Source organism: Myripristis murdjan, chromosome 14 (assembly GCF_902150065.1).
Source record: "Myripristis murdjan chromosome 14, fMyrMur1.1, whole genome shotgun sequence".
Taxonomy (NCBI): Eukaryota; Metazoa; Chordata; class Actinopteri; order Holocentriformes; family Holocentridae; genus Myripristis; species Myripristis murdjan.
The window spans coordinates 11,308,861-11,327,150 of record NC_043993.1 but is presented as its reverse complement, the minus strand read 5'-3'; the positions used below and the strand labels follow the sequence as shown (position 1 = coordinate 11,327,150).

General features: G+C 41.9%; 2 protein-coding genes across 5 annotated transcripts in view; both read left to right on the top strand.

Moving 5' to 3' along the window:
* The window catches only part of ehbp1l1b (EH domain binding protein 1-like 1b), a 34,335-nt gene extending 24,272 nt beyond the window's left edge, over nt 1–10,063 (top strand). For 2 of the 3 annotated variants that reach the window (XM_030069487.1, XM_030069485.1), the window contains 12 exons: nt 2,729–3,077; nt 3,323–3,471; nt 3,723–3,771; nt 4,829–5,159; nt 5,267–5,337; nt 5,511–5,556; nt 5,732–5,781; nt 6,610–6,730; nt 7,031–7,130; nt 7,267–7,340; nt 7,912–8,026; nt 8,950–10,063. In XM_030069487.1, the coding sequence (XP_029925347.1) occupies nt 2,729–3,077; nt 3,323–3,471; nt 3,723–3,771; nt 4,829–5,159; nt 5,267–5,337; nt 5,511–5,556; nt 5,732–5,781; nt 6,610–6,730; nt 7,031–7,130; nt 7,267–7,340; nt 7,912–8,026; nt 8,950–9,043 (1,549 nt within the window). In that variant the 3' untranslated portion in view covers nt 9,044–10,063. The remainder of the gene's footprint in view (nt 1–2,728; nt 3,078–3,322; nt 3,472–3,722; nt 3,772–4,828; nt 5,160–5,266; nt 5,338–5,510; nt 5,557–5,731; nt 5,782–6,609; nt 6,731–7,030; nt 7,131–7,266; nt 7,341–7,911; nt 8,027–8,949) is intronic. The other variant, XM_030069486.1, reaches the window with a different exon arrangement.
* Nucleotides 10,064–11,558: 1,495 nt separating this feature from the next.
* Nucleotides 11,559–17,524, top strand: LOC115371903 (CAAX prenyl protease 2-like). 2 transcript variants are annotated; one of them, XM_030069513.1, is made up of 8 exons: nt 11,559–11,783; nt 11,922–12,024; nt 13,456–13,539; nt 14,780–14,858; nt 15,077–15,244; nt 16,250–16,321; nt 16,751–16,813; nt 17,169–17,524. In XM_030069513.1, exons 1-8 carry the CDS (start codon nt 11,647–11,649, stop codon nt 17,390–17,392), a joined length of 930 nt encoding a protein of 309 aa, XP_029925373.1. In that variant the 5' UTR covers nt 11,559–11,646; the 3' UTR covers nt 17,393–17,524. The 2 variants fall into 2 exon arrangements, with proteins under 2 accessions (XP_029925373.1, XP_029925374.1); XM_030069514.1 differs by lacking the exon at nt 16,751–16,813.
* The last annotated feature ends 766 nt before the right edge of the window (nt 17,525–18,290 follow it).

Sequence of the window (18,290 nt, the reverse complement as noted above, 5' to 3'; positions counted from 1 at the left end):
ACTACGGCTTGAATTTAATGCAGTTGGGATACTTGGTATTTGCAAATACTTGAGTGTCCTAAGGGTTTGGCCTTTTGCTGGATGCCTTCCTGTGTTGGCATGTGAATCATTTACATCTCTTTCCAAACAATCATCATCACTGTATTGTTTGTAAAGAGAACCACACTTCCCTGGCTCTCATATTGCTTTGGACTATGTATAAAGCATTTTGATTGGTGTTTCAAAGGCATTATGAAGCATTGTGACTGATGGTGATGAAGCCCGACGACTGATCAGGAAACACTGCTGTTCAGGGGCATTTGGACACTCAGGGGCACTGTTCAGGACCCTGTTTGCATTTGTGGTTAACATGCATCTCAAGGGATCTGATCACAAGCAGACCGCTCGAAATACAGGTGTTTTAATGTGCATTTTAATTTGGTGTCACACTGTGACTGATTACTCAAAACACACATCAGAGGTGGTCAGGGACATACTGGATCACATACCTTCGTAATGTGAACACTAATGTGCCCCAGTGAGTCCACAACAACAGGGAAAGACTGTCTAGTCAATTTGTGGAAGGAAGGGGTGCTTGATAGAATTGATTAAGATTAAAGGAAAGGAAAGGAAAGGAAAGGAAAGGAAAGGAAAGGAAAGGAAAGGAGTAATTCTGATTACAAGTCAACCCTGAAGATGTATTTGAGACAAACGATAATTCCACACATGAATGGTGATCTGTCTAGGCTGTCCTGTTGTGATCGCATCATCCAACATGGATATTAAACCAATGTTACTGTGCAACTGCTGCAGCTATTTCAAACAACGTTTCCGCATATCTGAGCACCAGTGCAGCAAGTGTAAAAAAAGAGGAACTACCACAGTGGCTACATCTGTATCTACAATGTTGTCAACGATAATCACTTGCTTCATAATAGCTGAGCTGCCGTCATGGAGCATGGCAAAGATCCTGTTGTCAAGTGTCAAGTGACATGAATTAATGGTTCAGGTGAGCAGATATTGCTATGTGGAGAAGGACGTTGCGGCATGTTTATACTGGGTATTTTTCTGTGGTTGGGTCAGAGTTGATGATCCTGTGTTAGTTCATGTTAGTAGGGGAAAAAAGCACCTCAGTCTTGGTTTGGGTCTGTAACCTCCTTTTCTGTCTGCAGCCCACATCATTTGCCTCCTTCATCCTTTGATGCTACCCAGACGCCTTCCTCCCACTCTGCCAGTGAACCCATTCTATACCAGGGCTCTGCTGTCAAACAGCCAAATCTATCTGGAGACTCTCAAACCAATCAAGCTGCAGTTCCACATCCTGGCCCTGCTCCATTGCCTAAACAAAAGGAGGGAATCAGTCCGGCAACCAATGCCAAAGCTGTTCCACATCATGGTGACACACACAAACAGCCAATGACAGGAGGGAGTGATAATGTTATAGTCATAAAAACTAATCTGGTGGATCAGGCCAATCAGGGGAGAGATGAACTCGTCCACTCATCTGTAGTCCCATGGCCCCACCCATCTGAGATGCACACTACCACAACACACACAGACTCAGAACACACCAACATCGACACCGACACACACATCAACAAGATACAGGACACACAAACTAACAAAATAGGCCCAGATTCATTCAATGAAACATCTAAGAATCTCAAAATGAGGGACGGTAATGACGTGGACACAGACATCACCGAGAGTGTCAGTCCGCACATTTCTGACACAGATACAGACAAACACACCACCAAAACAGTTAACCTTCACACACAGACACACACGCCTGAGGCCAGTCTTCTCACCAAAGACCAGCAGCTTCAGGTGGAGGAGAAGATCTTATTGGCTAAAATCCAGCTGATGACAGGTGACACATCGCCTGCTCCTCGTAATAAGAAACGCCTCATCCCCGACTTTTGCAACATCGACACTGACACCATAGAGCCCAAAAGCCAATCAGAAAATGGCATTCAGCCTGGCAGTGAAGCTTTTTGGAAGACTGCTGATCAAGGTCAGCATGTGATGGCTTCCTGTTGCACTGTACTGGAGGAAATATCTTTGGATGAGGCAGAGGAGTCAATGGATGATAAGCTTGGTGTGTCCACTGCTGTGCAGGAAGAGGAGGGGCAAAAGCATGAAGTAATGGAGCAAGTGTAAGTCAGCGGGGCCTGGCAACCCATGCTGCTCTAGATAATACAATTCCACCCCAGTTGCGTTTGTACATATGTGTGTGTGTTTGTGTTTATGGGTGTGTATGTGTGTGCCTATATTTCTGAGTGCATGCTGTGCGAGAAAAGTATATCCCAGTCCAACACCATACGGGACTAGCTTCTATCCAAAGACTTAAAAAAGCCCAAATACAATCAACACAACATAGACAAAAGTTTGCTGCATCTGCTTGGTTCTTTGTCGATAAAGCATTTGCCAAACAGCATGGAGGCTTCGTATGTGTATCTCTGGCATGTTCTCAATAAAGCCGTTTGTTTCCTGTCGTACTCTCTAACATTGAGTCAGTGCTAATATCCACTCGGTTGCCCTCATCCTGTCAGGACTTGCAAGCCATTTAGCCATTCAGCGAGCTTGCACGTCTACATCACGCTTACTCACTCAGCTGTTGCTCACTTTTACGAATCAGTCGTGATGACACTTGCACTAATCCGCTTGGATGAGCCTCTTTTTTCCACAAAATGACGTCTGTTGAGCTGTTTTTCCCGTCTCATCCATTGTTTAACGTCTTCTCTCCTAGGCTGTATAAGAAGAAAGTAGAGAAGCAATCGCAACTCCCTGCTGAGCAACCTCCAGGACAGCCTGGGGCTCATCCGATTTCAGCCAGACACTCCAAGAAAGGCATCTCTACCACACACACCAGCGACGTTCACATTGACACACACACCTCAAGCGCCTCAGCAGACAGCAAAGGGCAAGCTCTGCCCATCAGCCCTGAGTCCAGTGGAAAGTCAGCTGTACCAGAAAGTAGCATCACTCCTCCGCAAAGCAGTGAGAGGAAGAGTCCTTCGAAGGAAGTGACCTCTGACCTGAAGACTGCTGATGCTGTAGCAAGAGATGTGGCTGATGGGAAGGATGATACAGCGGAGGTACGTGTGCAGCATATCAGTGTGCAACCAAATAGTGATATGCCTATAAAAACGCACACATGCACAATTCCACTTGTTTCCAATGTGAATCAACTTGTTTCCAGAATTTTCTTGACAATCGTGTCATTTTTGTGCCTCTAGTGGCTTCAACACTGAATAACGATTTTTTTCCTCAGTGCTAATGAACTCCATTCTGTCGTCTGTCCTCCCATCCCTTCCTTGTCTCCTTCCCTCCCCCACTTTAGGACTTGGTGAGCTCCAGCCAGTCTCTGCTCCAGTGGTGTCAGGAGGTCACAAAAGGTCACCAGGGGGTAAAGGTCACCAACTTCAGCACCTCCTGGAGGAACGGCCTGGCCTTCTGTGCCATCCTGCATCACTTCCATCCAGACAAAATGTACGGCACACAATTATAAGCTTTCTGTCTCTTTTTGGAGTGTTTGCTACCACTGCTACATTTTGATACTTTACTTTAACAGTTATGCTTTTTCTAATAATGTTTGTGTTCACTGTTGCAACTAGTGTTAGTTATTCTTGAGACAGCATCATCAAGAGAGTTAGATAAAAGCCTAAACTGTAAATGTATAATTTTACAAGCTTCCTGTAGTTATCGCGTTCTAACTTGTTGTTCTGTCTGTTTCCTATCAGAGACTTTGACCAGTTGGACCCTCATGACATAAAACTCAACAACAAGAAGGTAAAGACATTCATTTATGATGGTTAGATTTGCGTTTTGGGTCAACAGCTCTTTTTTAATGCAGTGTGCTATCAGCAGTGCCAACAGTTTGCTGCTTATTGAAAAACATTCTGAAAGGTCCTGAACTTATACATTGAATTTTCAATGGCATTTTCTGACTCCTGTATTTTTTTTTTTTTTTTTTTTTTTTGGTTATATTGACTCAGTGTTCGTAATGTTGTTCCTGATGCAGTTGCTAATCTTTCAAACAGTGTTGCAAATCATTGTTCAGGGAAGCTCAAAGACATAAACAGGACAGTGGATCATGTTAACATTCAGTACTCATATACCCAACTAGGGGTAATAAATCAGTAATGCAGTATACTGTGATACTTCCTTTTGTGAGGCATAATCAATACACTTGTGCCAAGTATTGATATTTGAATTTTCACCTTAATTTGCCCAGATAACACCTCTGGAGCACTGTGTGTTACTAGGCATCGTGGTTTCCTGTCTTTGGGTCTTAGGTGTTTTACTTGGAGCTGTTCTGTCATCTACGCGTTGCAGTCGCTGTAAATATTAAAAACTGAAAAACAAAAACTGTTTCCTACTTATTAGTCAATTAATTTGCCTTTTCCTGAGTATTTTTTTCTTCTTCCATTACAGATATTTTGATGCATTGTAGCTGGTCATCTTGTTATATATCAATATTGTAGAATAACAGGCATTGTGATACCATAGTTATTTCTGGTTAAAATATTGTGATAGTATTGTCTTGTGGGTTACTCAGTGATTCCCACCCCTATACTTGACCTGGATCATTTAATATTTTGAGTATTAATATTTTGAGTGTGTTGAGTTTTACTGCATCTAGACAGTTCAGATTGTGTCAAGCAAGGCGTCAGCCACAGAAAACATCAGGCAATCACAGCACTTAAATTGACCCTGATGTGGTACATATAGTTCTGTTCAGTGTTCAGTTGTTATTTTATCTTCGTTTATAGCTGTTGTTTGCGATGCTATCTTCATAATGAAATCCGTTTGTTGCTGATGATGCATGGCCTTGTGATTCCACCAGGCGTTTGACGGCTTCGAGGCACTGGGCATCTCTCGTCTGCTAGAGCCGTCCGACATGGTCCTTCTGTCCGTCCCTGACCGGCTCATCGTCATGACCTACCTCAGCCAGATCCGCACACACTTCACCAACCAGGAGCTGAGCGTGCTGCAGATAGAGCACAACAGCAGCCAGTCCTGCTATGGCCTCGCCCCCGCTGGCCCCACCCCTACTGAGGTCGATGCTGCTGCGTTCTGTATGGCCAGGTTACATGAAGGAGCGGGAGTAAGTCTAGAGGAAGGGGGAAGCAGTACGCTGGTCGTCCCGCCTCCCAGGACCAAACGATTGGCTAAAGGTATGGGCCTCACTTGCATGACTCATGTCAGCCACTTCTTCTACTCTGATTCTCTTGAAGAAAGATTTAAAATCGACTTTTTCATAACTGCTCTCGTCTGTTTTTAGTGGAGGAGTCAATAACACCAGTCCCACCGCCAAGGTCGGTTGCCAAGGCAGCCAAATCAGGCCCCACTCAGGTGACACTTTCTCTCTTTTACTAATTGACTAGTTTGCCAGATCGTTTTTCAAAATAGCATTTAACTAAAAAACAATTTTGGCACTTTCGCTATTGCCTGAAGCAAAATCTCTCACGTACCCTTTATTTCTTTGTTGGTGTTCTGACATGTATGTGAATGCTTCATGTGTTCAGGGTGAAGGAGTGAAGGCTGACTCCACAGCAGGAAACACTAACACAGGTGGGCACCTCGAGCCTGAGCCATACACCGATATATTTATATGATTAGAGGCATCACTGGAATCATTAAAAGCCCCATGCAAATGCATAAAGAAATAAGATAATACTGCACTATATTAACCTGGTTGAATACTGAGTGATTACAAGTAACTCTCTCACTTTCTGTCTGTGTGCAGACTCGCAGAACGCAGCAGATCAAGTCCCCAAACAGGAAGAAGAGACCATGGTCAGTTATGCTTCCTCTACTTTGCTTTTCCTCTTTTCTGCTTCTTTTGTTCCTCTTCCACTCAATCTCCGATCACATTCCGTTGGGCTGAATGCAGAAAACAGTAGGCACATCTCGTCTTTCCAGAGAAATACACTGTCTCAACGAGTCCAGGCAAGGGCACTGTAAAAAAAAAATATATATATCAGCTTAATAAGTCAAGTCTTCAGTCTCAGTCTCATAGTTAGACTTTAACTCATATTAATTGAGCAAAAACATTTCACATAGGAAGGTTTTTTATTTGCACTGGAAACAAAATGAATTATCCATGGTTACTGTTTGGCTGTTGAGAGGGACTGCGTCATTCATGTTTGCTGTGTCTTTGTTGCACTTATAATAAGAAAGAAAACAATTTCAAGGCTCAATACTTAAATAACTTATTACGATGAATATCATTTGCATTAATGTCACTTGCGGTTAAAGGAGGATTTCACGGCTTTGCGACAGCTGACTGCACAAAAGCAATGTGCTGAGTTCAGTTTTTGGAAAAAGGCGTTCCCAGTATTTTCCCAGTACTCTGCTTGCACCACTTGTATTTTTCGATCCTTCTGACCTTCTCTAACACTTTGACCCTCTGCTTGTTCTTGTCTACTTGTTTACTTCCCTCTCTCTCTCTTTCTCTCTACTTCCCTACTCCATCCTTCCCATCTTCTACTCTTCCTTTGCCTCTTTTCTTTTATCTCCTTCTTCCTATTTTTGTTGGTGTCATTGTCTTGTGTATGTTCATGTATGTGTGTGTTTGTGTACGTGCTTTTGTGTGTGTGTGTGTGTGTATGGGGTTGTGGTCAGTGTCTGCAGGACACTAGCCAGTATGTGCTAAGTGAGCTGGCAGCGCTGGAGACGGAGCAGAAACACATCGACAGCAGAGCGGCTGTGGTGGAGAGACGACTACGACGCCTCATGGAGACAGGTCAGTCTCGCGCACACGCACACACACACACATAGACACACACATCAAATGTTACATATACCAAAAACAGGGATTAAGTACTGGGGTGTTACTGAGAGAGAATTGAATTGAACTGAATGAAACTGCACTGAATTCAGTTTTAATACAGGACAGTTGTAGATTTAGGACCTAACTTTGTAGAGTTATTCTGGAAACCAATAATGTTTTTTTCCGCTTTGACTTTGCCGTTTGTTTTGCTAACGCATACATGAACCGAGGGGCTATTGTGGTGCTGCTGTGACACATTTCCTGTTTGTACAGGAAGTGACCGTGATGCAGAGGAGAGGCTGATTCAGGAGTGGTTCACTCTGGTCAACAAGAAGAATGCTCTGATACGCCGGCAGGACCACCTGGAGCTACTGTAAGACCACACACACACACACACACACACAGTATACAGTCTTTATAGAAACACACACATACTTATGCATGCCTCTTTCATCTACATTGAATGAGACATACAGCACACAACCTCATTATTGTGTGTTTGTGTCTAGGCAAGAGGAGCAGGATCTGGAGAGGAGATTTGAGCTGCTGACCAGAGAGCTGCGTGTCATGATGGCTATTGAAGGTCAGTAACAGGCTAACCATCACAGACTGATGATAAACAGAGTTTGGTCTCTCTGCTGACTTGCTGATATGATTATATCATAATAGTTACCAGGTGGGAAAACCGCAGAGCAGACAAAGCAGACAGGAGGCTGCTTTGATTGTATTTGTGTCAGTGGGAAAATATGACAAACCTACAGTGCTCGTTCAGATATTTTATGGTAGAAATATCTAAAGCCAATAAAAGTCAGATTTTCCAGAAGCTGAAAGTGTTATCCATGCACTGGACACAAGTCATGATGTTGTGATTAATAGTTATTGAGTTAAATTGTCAGTCGTGTAGATCTGTTGCCATGGTAATATCCTGCACATGTACACACACATCAACAAGATTATTAGAAGTAGGAAGAGCGTCAACAATGCTTTCATGTGGATTTCCTCCAGCAGCAGCAGTTACTTTAAACTGTCCCCAGTGAATTCCTCTCTGAGGACTTCCTCACATGTTAGAGCTGTTAAACGTAATGTGCTGTTCTTTCATGAGCCACACTGTGAAGCACTGATGTGTTTTTTTTTTTGTTTTTTTTTTCCTGCAGACTGGCAGAAGTCATCCACTCAGCAGCAGAGGGAGCAGCTGCTCCTTCAAGAGCTGGTGTCTTTGGTCAACCAGCGGGACGAGATCATCAGAGACATCGACGCCAAAGAGAGGGGGTGTGTGTTTTCATTTGTGTGTGTGTGTGTGTGTGTGTGTGCACATACATGGTGCGAAAGAGAAAACAAGAGAGGGAGAGAAAGAAAGAAGACTTTTGGTGGGAAGATATAGACAGGCTTGACCACAAATCCTATATAACCTTAAACAAGCAGTTGCCGTGTGTTACCGTGCCATTGCAGAAAAGAGGAAAGTTATCCAAACAATGCTTATTATTTAGTTTTTATGATGAGATTGTTTCAATTTACACCAGAAAGTCCATTCTCATTATAATGTTTACTTGTAGAGAGAAAAATACAAAAAGTAGCGACGGTTCCACACCCAATCTCTGTTTTTTTAATGTCCCTCCATGATGTTGTTCATTATATTGCCATGGTGATGTTTGTATGTCTGTCTGTATGTCTGTCTCTCATAGTCTGTCTGACCCTGTATAGAGTAAATGAAATGGTATTTTATAGCACCAAGACATTTTGTATGTATTGCTTTTGTTACATATTAAATTAACTAGATGACCTACTTGACCACTGAGTGGAGAGAGCAACACAACATCTTAATAAAGTAACCACTTTTTCTGTATCATAACAGTTTCTCATGAATGAAATTACAGTGAAATTAAATTATTCCTCATTTTGGTGAGGTACGCCCTAGAAGCCACTTAAAGACCCATTAGGTTCCCAGGACCCCACTTTGAAAACCTCTGCTTTTTCATATTAGTACCACCTGTTTTGTTACATGGCAATTGTGTTTACAGAGAAGTATTTGCAAGTTAATGCATTAACTTGATTATTTACTGACATCATAATTTTACAATTATGCAGTAATTGATTTTGATGGATAATAGTGCCAGTGTGGATTTCCAGGCGATTCTTTGTAGTCAGTACATTCTAATGTGTGTGTGTGCGTGTGTGTTTGTGTGTGTTTGCAGGGCACTGGAGGAAGACGAGCGTTTGGAGCGGGGTCTGGAGATGAGGAGGAGAAAGTACAGCACCAAAAATGCAGATAAATGTGTCCTGCAATGAGAGGGGACACCAACACACACAGAGAGAGACAGTTTTTGGTGTTTTTTTCTGTGATTGTGCCTTTTCTTTGTTCCCAGTTAACTTTGACTGTTGAGGACGGGGACGGATAAAAATGCTTCAGTAGAATCCAATACAAACTTCTCAGGTGTGGACCTCGTGATAATCAAAACTTTATGCAGTTTTCAGTCTGACTGTCATGCCAGCTGCCCATCACTGTTTTCAGTCTGTCTTAACATGGTAGTATTATTTTGATTTAATTCACCTAGTTTTATTTATTCCAGTGATGTGCCAGAAACTTGTATACCAAGTGTGCCTTTGTTATTTTGAGTGTATGTATATTCCTCTGTGAGTTTGTTCAGTATTTGACTACTGATTCCTATTTTAAAAGGAGAGCTTCCTCTTGTGGGCTTGTCGGGATCTGTTAAAAAAAAAAGACTTCTGAAATTTCCTCATACCTTTTTCCTGACATTGCTCATGTTAAGCGAGACTGAAGAAAAGTTAGATTACTATTGCTTACAATGTAAATGTAACCAAGAAATGTGTTTTCTGAATTCAGTCAGTCCAAAGTTTAAGATGTAACTACTTTGTGATAGTGTTGAATTGAGTTAGTAGAATTAGTAAGTGATGACTTGAAGGTTTAAGAGGTATGCACAATCAATACATTTTTTTTCTTGTATTCATGTTTATGAGCAATTTCAGCATTTAATGCACTAGGTCACCATGTTACATGCTGTGTATTTTGAGAATGAATGTGTTATGTCTCGTTTTCATCACTTGCATTACAAAACGTTTTTTTTTTTGTTTTTTTTTTCTCCAGCCAACAGACCACCATGCCGGTACATTTTCTCATGCCAATTTAAACATTACACAGTGGAAATCAGTGTTTTCTCAACCACTGGATAACCCTGGTGGGCAGAGCCATTCAAGATGGTTTCAGTGGAGAGATTTAATTTCATACGGTCTTATATTGCTGTTTTCGTGGCAAAAAAAAAAAAAAAAAAGTGGGTAAAGTGCCAGGAAGCGTGAAACAGAGAGAATGGCATGCGACAAAAGTCATGAGCAGGACTCGAACCCACGTTGTTGTTAGTACAGGGTGTTTGTTTTTAACCCTTTGAAATCTCAGGATGACTCCCACCAGCCTGTTCTGATAATGAAAGTATTTCTGACGATTTGATATTTGATTGTGTTTGTAGTCACCAAAAGTGCTCTTCATATGAGGGGTTGTCCCACCTCACACGTGGATTTAAAGGCTGTTTAAGGTGCTTTCCAGCTTAAAACGTTTATTTTAAGTTAGACCCTGAGTGCCTTGAATCAGCTACCAAATAATATAGCGCTGTTCTCGGGTGGAAACCATATATCTGTGGAGTGTCAAATTTCAGGAACTAAAAAAAAAAATAGTCATATTTTTAGCTTGACTATAGTGTGTTTTCCAATTTATTGAACTAGTTTGAGTTTTATAGAGCCATGGGCTGATCAGAGGAGTGGGTAAGTCCTAAATGACGTTAAAAACATGAAAATCACTAAAACTGGAGATACAGGGTTTTCACCCAACAGAGACAATAGTCTGTATTTCATTGTGATGTTGCCTGTTTGATTCATAGGAATGAAACTGTTTCCTCATGTCTGTATTGTTGGACTGCTGTATGCATGCTTTCTGAGGTGTGTTGATAAAGTGGTACGCCGCTCTGCAGCATATCACATGTATCTTATGTTGCTGTTTATATTTATAAAGTGAAGATGATGATGTATGATGTTGATGATGTAGATGATTAAATATTGGTTGATTGCCTACATTTGCCATCATTGGATTCGTTATCGTCTTGCTAAATTGAAATATTATTACTTTGTTGGGATTTACAATAATCAGTTCCATTCTGTTCTATTCTAATCAGGATTCTGCTTCCAGGTTTCTTCCATTCCTTTGTCTTGTGAGACAGAAAATTGCTCTACACAGCAGCGCAATGCTGCGAGCCAATACTCTGCTCACATTACCTTTATTCAAAATCAAAGATGCTGGTGGCCTTCATCGGGTCTGGAAATCATACCATGGAGTATTTATGCCATTCAGCAATCAGTTAGTGTGGATATAGTCAGCCAGTGTCTGCTGAACACATATACAATCATCTTAACACATGTACAAAATGAAAAAGTATAAAAACTCAACAGCCTACGCATCCTATATTACCCACAGCATCTGGAAAAAATGGAGTAAAATGCACAATCCAACTGTCTGTTCTACAACGGCGGGCCTGTTTCAATAAATGTTGCCGTAAATGCATTTCAGAAATGCAGTCAAATTCTCAAATTCAAAAACATCTCAAGATTTTCTGCAGAACATTACACCACTCATGACTATAAGGACAGTTACCAGTAGGAGTCAGTCAGTGTGTATGTGTAATGTGTGTGATTGTGTGAGTGAGTCCTTCTAGTAGAGTATTAAGAGATAATGAGCTTTGTTAGGACCTGCTAATCTGAACTGACAGAGTGGACTGAGCCAATCCTGACCGATAATAAATCTGTGCTGTGTTGGTCGAAGCTTGGCTGATGTCGACGCTCACCTGTAGCACCTCCCAAAGTTGTGGTTCCACACACTCTCTCCCGTCATGTTGGAGTCAGAACGCAGCCTGATAAGGCAGGTGGAGCACGTCCATATAAGGTGCTGGGTGTGTGTGCTGAGCTGCCTGCTGCTCGCCTGTCTGTACGTTGGCAGTTTGTACGTCTGGAGGAGCAGCTTACCCAGGTAAACTACACAGCAGTAGTCCTGTGACGGTGCTGCTGAGGACCGGGCTGCTAAACTGCTCTGTGTGTGTGTGTGTGTGTGTGTGTGTGTGTGTGTGTGTGTGTGTGTGTGTGTGTGTGTGTGTGTGTGTGTATGCAGGGATCACCCCAGCATGATAAAGCTCCGCTGTATCAGTGTGCTGTTGGTCTCTGCTCTGTCACCTGCAGTGGTGAAGGCATGGACACACTGGGCTGATGTCAGGGTGAGTATACACACACAAATGTATACGCATGTACACACACACACACACACACACACACACACACATAAGTACATGAGGGTGTACCAGTCTGGCACAAGATACACCACCAAATACCCCCTTTACATCTCCCTCTCTTCCTCTCTGTCTAATTTTCTCTCTCTTGATCTGCGTCAAATATTATTTGCCAGTAATTCTTAGAATTAAGTAAACCTGGTTGAAATTTTAGATGGAGGATACTGTATGACAAATAAGTAATAAAAAAGACTCTGTTCTCTACTAATGATGACAGTTTATGCATCATTTCTGCTTTACATGTAAATGATGTCTGCATGAGACAGAAACAATATTTTTACGAAATGAATGGAACCAAATTCTTCCCATTTGCACAGTAATGGACTGAGCAGCTGTGTTTGTTCTGGTGTAAATTTATCACTTGAACAGAAAACAAGAATCAGGATTTGGCTTTGTGGTCTGTGAGTCCACATTGGCCAGGTGGTTTTACGGACCTGCTCGCTCAGCTGGGAATCTCACTCGGGAAGTCCGGGTTAGGGATGAGGGGATTTGGATAAAAGCATGCACCCATAATCCATAGCCATCATCCATCTGGTGCTCCAGGTAGATTTAAACAGCTACTCTTTGACCCAGGTCCACAGGGAGGTCAAAGGTCAGCTACAGAACAACACCATGGACCCGCAAGAGAGTCAGTGTCATCTTCAAGGACACTTAGATTGAATGCCTTGCAACACAGAGGATTGAACCCAGACACTCTAGGTGAAGAGAAATCCCCTCAATCCTGATGCAATGTGCATAAGGTCTTCCAACAGGTTAAGGTCGGGGTTAGGTGTAGCCTTAAAGGAAAACTTCACCCAAAAACTGTATAATTCATATTATTCACTTACGCCTAGTTCTCTTGATTGTCTGATGAGAAAAAAATTTTACTTGCATGCCTCATGCGAAAACAAAGGTTCCAAAATCGGTAGCGATTTCGACAAATACCGGCAAAATGGATATGAAAAAGTTTGTTTCAAATTCTCCTACTTTTCAGCGCAAGTCTTGACTCTCCTTTTATATGTTCAGTATGTCCAAAACCAACTACTTCTGCTGAAATATTGCAAAGAGTGCATGAAGAGTTGGAGAATTTGAAATGGAAGCCACATCCTTTATGCTGCCATTTGACAAAATCACCAATCAACTGCATTCTAACAGCTAGAGTTTTGGGAGCATTTTTTCTCTGAGAAACATGTGATTAAAAACTGTTTTCTGAACATTCTTCTTCTGACTTAACATTCAAGGCACCTCGGGGTTGATGAATGATAGAAAATATATAGTTTTTCTGTGAATAAGTCCTTTAATTTCAATCAATTCAAAGTGGAAATTATGACAACTAGCTTCCCAGCTTGGTCAAAAAGCCAAAACCTTCTGCCCTCCCAGGTCAGTGCGTCTGTGTTGGAGTTGATGGGTGTTCGTCTGGAGGGTTTGATTCCTGCAGCTACACTGCCACTACTGCTAACCATGGTAAGTCAGGGATTCTCAGATTTCATTAAGATTGTAGTCTGTGTGCAGTCCGGTAAATCAAAAAGACTTGTATAATAATCACTTGCAAACACAACTTTCTTTTTGCAAACTCAACACGTGACCAAGAGAAAAACCTTTTGATGTAAAGTGAACTTCAAGTAAATCTATAAAGTGTTTCTTTGCATTGTAAATGTGACAGTAGGGCAGGACCACCAGAACCAAACACTGTTCCAGGGTTTCATTTTTCCCTTTAGAGCATTTTATTTATACTGCGCCGAGGCTGTTTTGACATTTCAGAGGTTCCAAATTCCCTTTCTAAAACGACATGGAGCAGCTTTACAGCCTCCATTAAAATGATGCATTTTGCAGCGACCTTTCATGCGGACCCAGGAGGATCCCTGAACCACACATGGACAAAAAATGCGCGGTAGCCTTTCACGTTCTCGTTCCTCTTCCACAGCAAATGCATCATCCACTACTCTAACCTTTTATCTTTCCATGGAGGGGCTTTTGTTGAGTGCACGTGCTCTTATTCACCACCACCCTGCCTCACAGTCATACACTTACATTCAGAGGCTCCCCACTATAACCAACAGTCTTTTATTGATGGCCACTGTCCAGTTTCACTGGAGAAGCTGAGGTTTAAGCACGTCAAGGGAAAGTTGGCAGGGAGTAGGGACTTAAAACAAGCTGGGCTTTCTATCTAGCCCTCTGGTTGTGTTACGGTAAACTCAGACCAATATTCAGTTGTTTTGCTGTCATAAATATGGTTTCTTTTGTCTAACTGCTACAAGGCCTCATGAAATCCATAACACTTGGTATCAGACCACTCAAATAAAAAGTTTCTAGTCAAACCCGGGTGGCACAGAAACTGTATTAGTGATACTATCAGTCAGATTTGACCACAAACACAAATGACGTAAATAAGTCAGGACATTACAAATTATGGTAAAGTTTCAAAAATACTGTCATTGGTAAACTATGTTAAATCCGAGGCTGTGTTAAAAAACATCATAGTTTCCTGTAGTGTGTCATACATTCATATTAATTCATTGATTGTTTTTTTCAGTTGGAGTAACATAACATGAGGTGGCCCTCTTATGTTTTAAGGTTGCTAATAAAGGGCTGCCTGAAAAAAGGGCAAAGCACCAAAGTGGGACTGTGGTGTTGACACAACCAGAGGGTTAGATTGACTTCCATTGGAGGCAGTGAGTTATTATCTTTATTTTACACATCTCAGGTTTTCTATCTTGGTCCTCTGGTTCACTCTGCCATGGATAACCCCAAAGGCTTCATGGGAGAACTACAGTCTGTACTGGGTGAGTGAAACTGCATCCGTGTCTTTGTGTGTGTGTGTATGTGTGTGTCTGTGTGTCTGTGTGTGTGTGTGTGTGTGTGTGTGCTTTGAGAATTGTGTGTTGTGGTTGAATGAACTGGGATCGGGAAGGTGTGCGTGCATGTATTCATGCATTTTAACATGTGCATATGTAATCATGTAGTCTTTACAAGCTTGCGCCTGCGTCCTTTATTTCCCCAGATGTTCAGTCGTGGAAATTGTGTGTAGGAGATGTAATGTGGCTGAGAAACCAAGTGGTGGCGCCAGTCACAGAGGAGCTAGTGTTCAGAGGGGCCATGCTGCCCATGCTGGTGCCCTGCACAGGGCCCACCGCTGCCATCTTCATCGCGCCGCTGTTCTTTGGTGTCGGTATGAAAACCAGATTTACTTTCCCAGCCTGAAAACACATCAGTATCAGGGAGTGTTCACAATTTGGAAGTAACATCAGATGTTGGACTGGGTGATTTGAACAAAATCACATGTCATGATATCTTTGGGCAAATACCTTGATAACAATATTATGATGATATTGTAGGGATGACTGTATTATATAAAATTGTAAGGGTGACTACTTGTGAATTTGACAGACACTTAAACCCAAAAGATTTTTAATAAACAGTGAGTAGTAATGTGGATGTGATAGCCAAACAAGTAGGGACAAATAACAGAGCAGCTAAATTCCAAATCTTATATCCCCTTAAATTTTTTGCAGCCATTAAAGCCCGGAAAAAACAACACTTACACCCTGTCATGATGCTACAATATCCAAAAGACAATACCAAACAACATCTGGACTCATATCATAATATCAACATTATATCAATATATGACCCAGCCCAGATCTTTAGAAATCAATGAATGAATGAACGAAATCAGCATTTACTTACTCTGAAGAAGTTATAATGGTAAAGAAATCATCTTTGAAAAGGAGTTGGAAGAAGTCAAACTTATGTGATCCCATATCCCCGTTTTTCAGACTCCATAATGAAGCAGCCTTAAGTTCTTCACTTCAGCATGCACAACTACACAGCGGACAAAACATATTTTATCTTTACTGAAGAAGTTGATCAGCTCAGGCTGTACACGCTGCACTTTTTATCTGGATGGAGCATTGAGTTTTGCATTTTTAAGTGAATGCACTTTGCACTTCATACTTCTAATGCTTCCATTTTTACTATGTTGTGTCACTCTTACTCCATCTGTTGTATAGTTCAGTCTGTCGTTCAGTTCATATGCTATTTTTATTTTTTATTTTTATTTTTTTTTTTTTTGGTGAGACATGACTTTGGATAACAGTAGATGTAAACCAGAGTCCTTTTACCTTCTTTACAATGTGACTTGCTTCTGTCTTGATTCCTGATACTGTCCTCCTAGCTCATTTCCACCACATCATAGAGCAACGGCGCCTCCAAAAGGACCGTATGAGCACCATCCTCCAGGTGGCAGGTTAGTTGACCCATGCGACTCACCTGGTGGAGTTCAGCCATGTAAAGTTAATGAATTCAAATTGATTTAGAGAAGGAGAACAAACTTAAAACACAGCAAAATATGTATGATCATAGTAAACATGGCATAGCGCATGTCCAAATTGGCTAAGCACACATCATACACCTTTTGAAATATATAGCACCAAGGATGCAGATGTTAAAGGTAAAATTAGTTCGCACACCTTTTATTTGTTAACCACAATTTAAACATATTTTCCAGCTAGCGGTAACTTTTATTACCTAGATCAGCAGGCTAAATGATAGGGAAAAATCCTGTTTAATCCATTTAGCAGCTGTTACAGAGTAAACACATTCATTCTGGTTCTAACTGGAAGATCATTTGCATGAAGCATTATTCCTATTTTTACTCTGTCTTGCTCTGTTATAGGGATTCAGTTCTTGTACACAACTGTGTTTGGTGCGTACACTGCCTTCATATTCATGAGAACAGGTGAGAGAGAGAATGAGCGAGTGACTGACTGAGGGAGGTAGAGAGAAAATGGGGGTGTGTAGCAGGGTTTAATGCATGTTTTTGCATGTTTAGCCCACCTGTTTGTCTACATGGTTGTTTAATGATCCACTTGTTAGCCACCCACATGTCATACCCAAAAGTATCCCAAAGCACCCTAATAGTCATTTAACACTTATGTCAAAGCAACCAAAGTACCCCAAATTGATCAAATTACCCTGCTACCTAAGCCCTTATGGGTACTGCTAGGTCATGCTTTGAACATTTTGGGTAAAAGAGCAGTTTTGGGTACTTTGGAGGAAATGATAACTCACTGTCCCTCTCTCTCTCTCTTTAGGCCATGTTGTTGGTCCAGTCCTGTGCCATTCATTCTGTAACAGTCAGGGACTACCTGATATAAGCTCTGCCCTCCAGCACCCTGAGAAACCAGCACTGCTCTTCTCATACCTGATGGGGGCGCTGCTCTTTCTTGTGCTGCTCTTCCCATTGACAGACACCTTCTTCTATGGTGCCGTCCCAGCGTGCAGCCTGGCTCCCTCTCCCCTGTCTGTCTGCCATTGATCAGCAGGGAGAGCGGAGAGACCTGCAAGAATAGTGAAGACTCAATGAACTCACATTCTCAACTGCTGCTTTTTATTGTGGGTTTGGTTCAGCACTGGTGTTTCAAATAAAAAAGGTTCTTTTGTTATAAAATTTGCGTGCGTGTGTGCGTGTGTGCGTGTGTGCGTGCGTGCGTGTGTGTGTGTGTGTGTGTGTGTGTGTGTGCGTGTGTGTGTGTGTGTGTGTGTGTTTGAACAAGAAGAGAAGGATTCTAGCAGTTCTTTTGCAGCAGACATTTCCTGAATGGCAGAAAATATTTCCTGCTGTATTGAAATTCAACGCCAGTACAACTCTCCCTGGCTGAGAGGGAGAAGAAGAGAGACAGAAGTGTGTGTGTGTGTGTGTGTGTGTGTGTGTGTGTGAGTGTCTGTGCACATATTGTGTGAGGGATGGGGTGAAAGAGGGAGGTGGTGGGAAAGACAGAAAAGAGAGAGACAGAGGCAGACAAACAGAAATTTGGACACTGAGGCCAACAAACACACTGAAGGAACCAGGCAAGACATGCAAAGTGCAGACAGACAGCTATGCAGAAGTGCATTATTGAGACAAATAAGGGTAAGAAAGTCAGACGCGGAGAAGAGAGGGCAGGAGAAAGTGAGAAAAACATTTGGAGCCAGCAGAAGGAGGAGGATCATTGCCAATTCTGTAAATAGATGCTGGCTAATAGCACAAGGAGGAAAAAAAACAAGAGAAGAGAAGAGAAGAGAAGAGAAGAGAAGAGAAGAGAAGAGAAGAGAAGAGAAGAGAAGAGAAGAGAAGAGAAGAGGGGAAAAAATAAGAAATGAGATCAGAGGCAGAAAAGAAAAAAGGGGAATGGGAGGATGGAGTGAGTTTAGTGAGACATTAGTGCGTCCCTGGG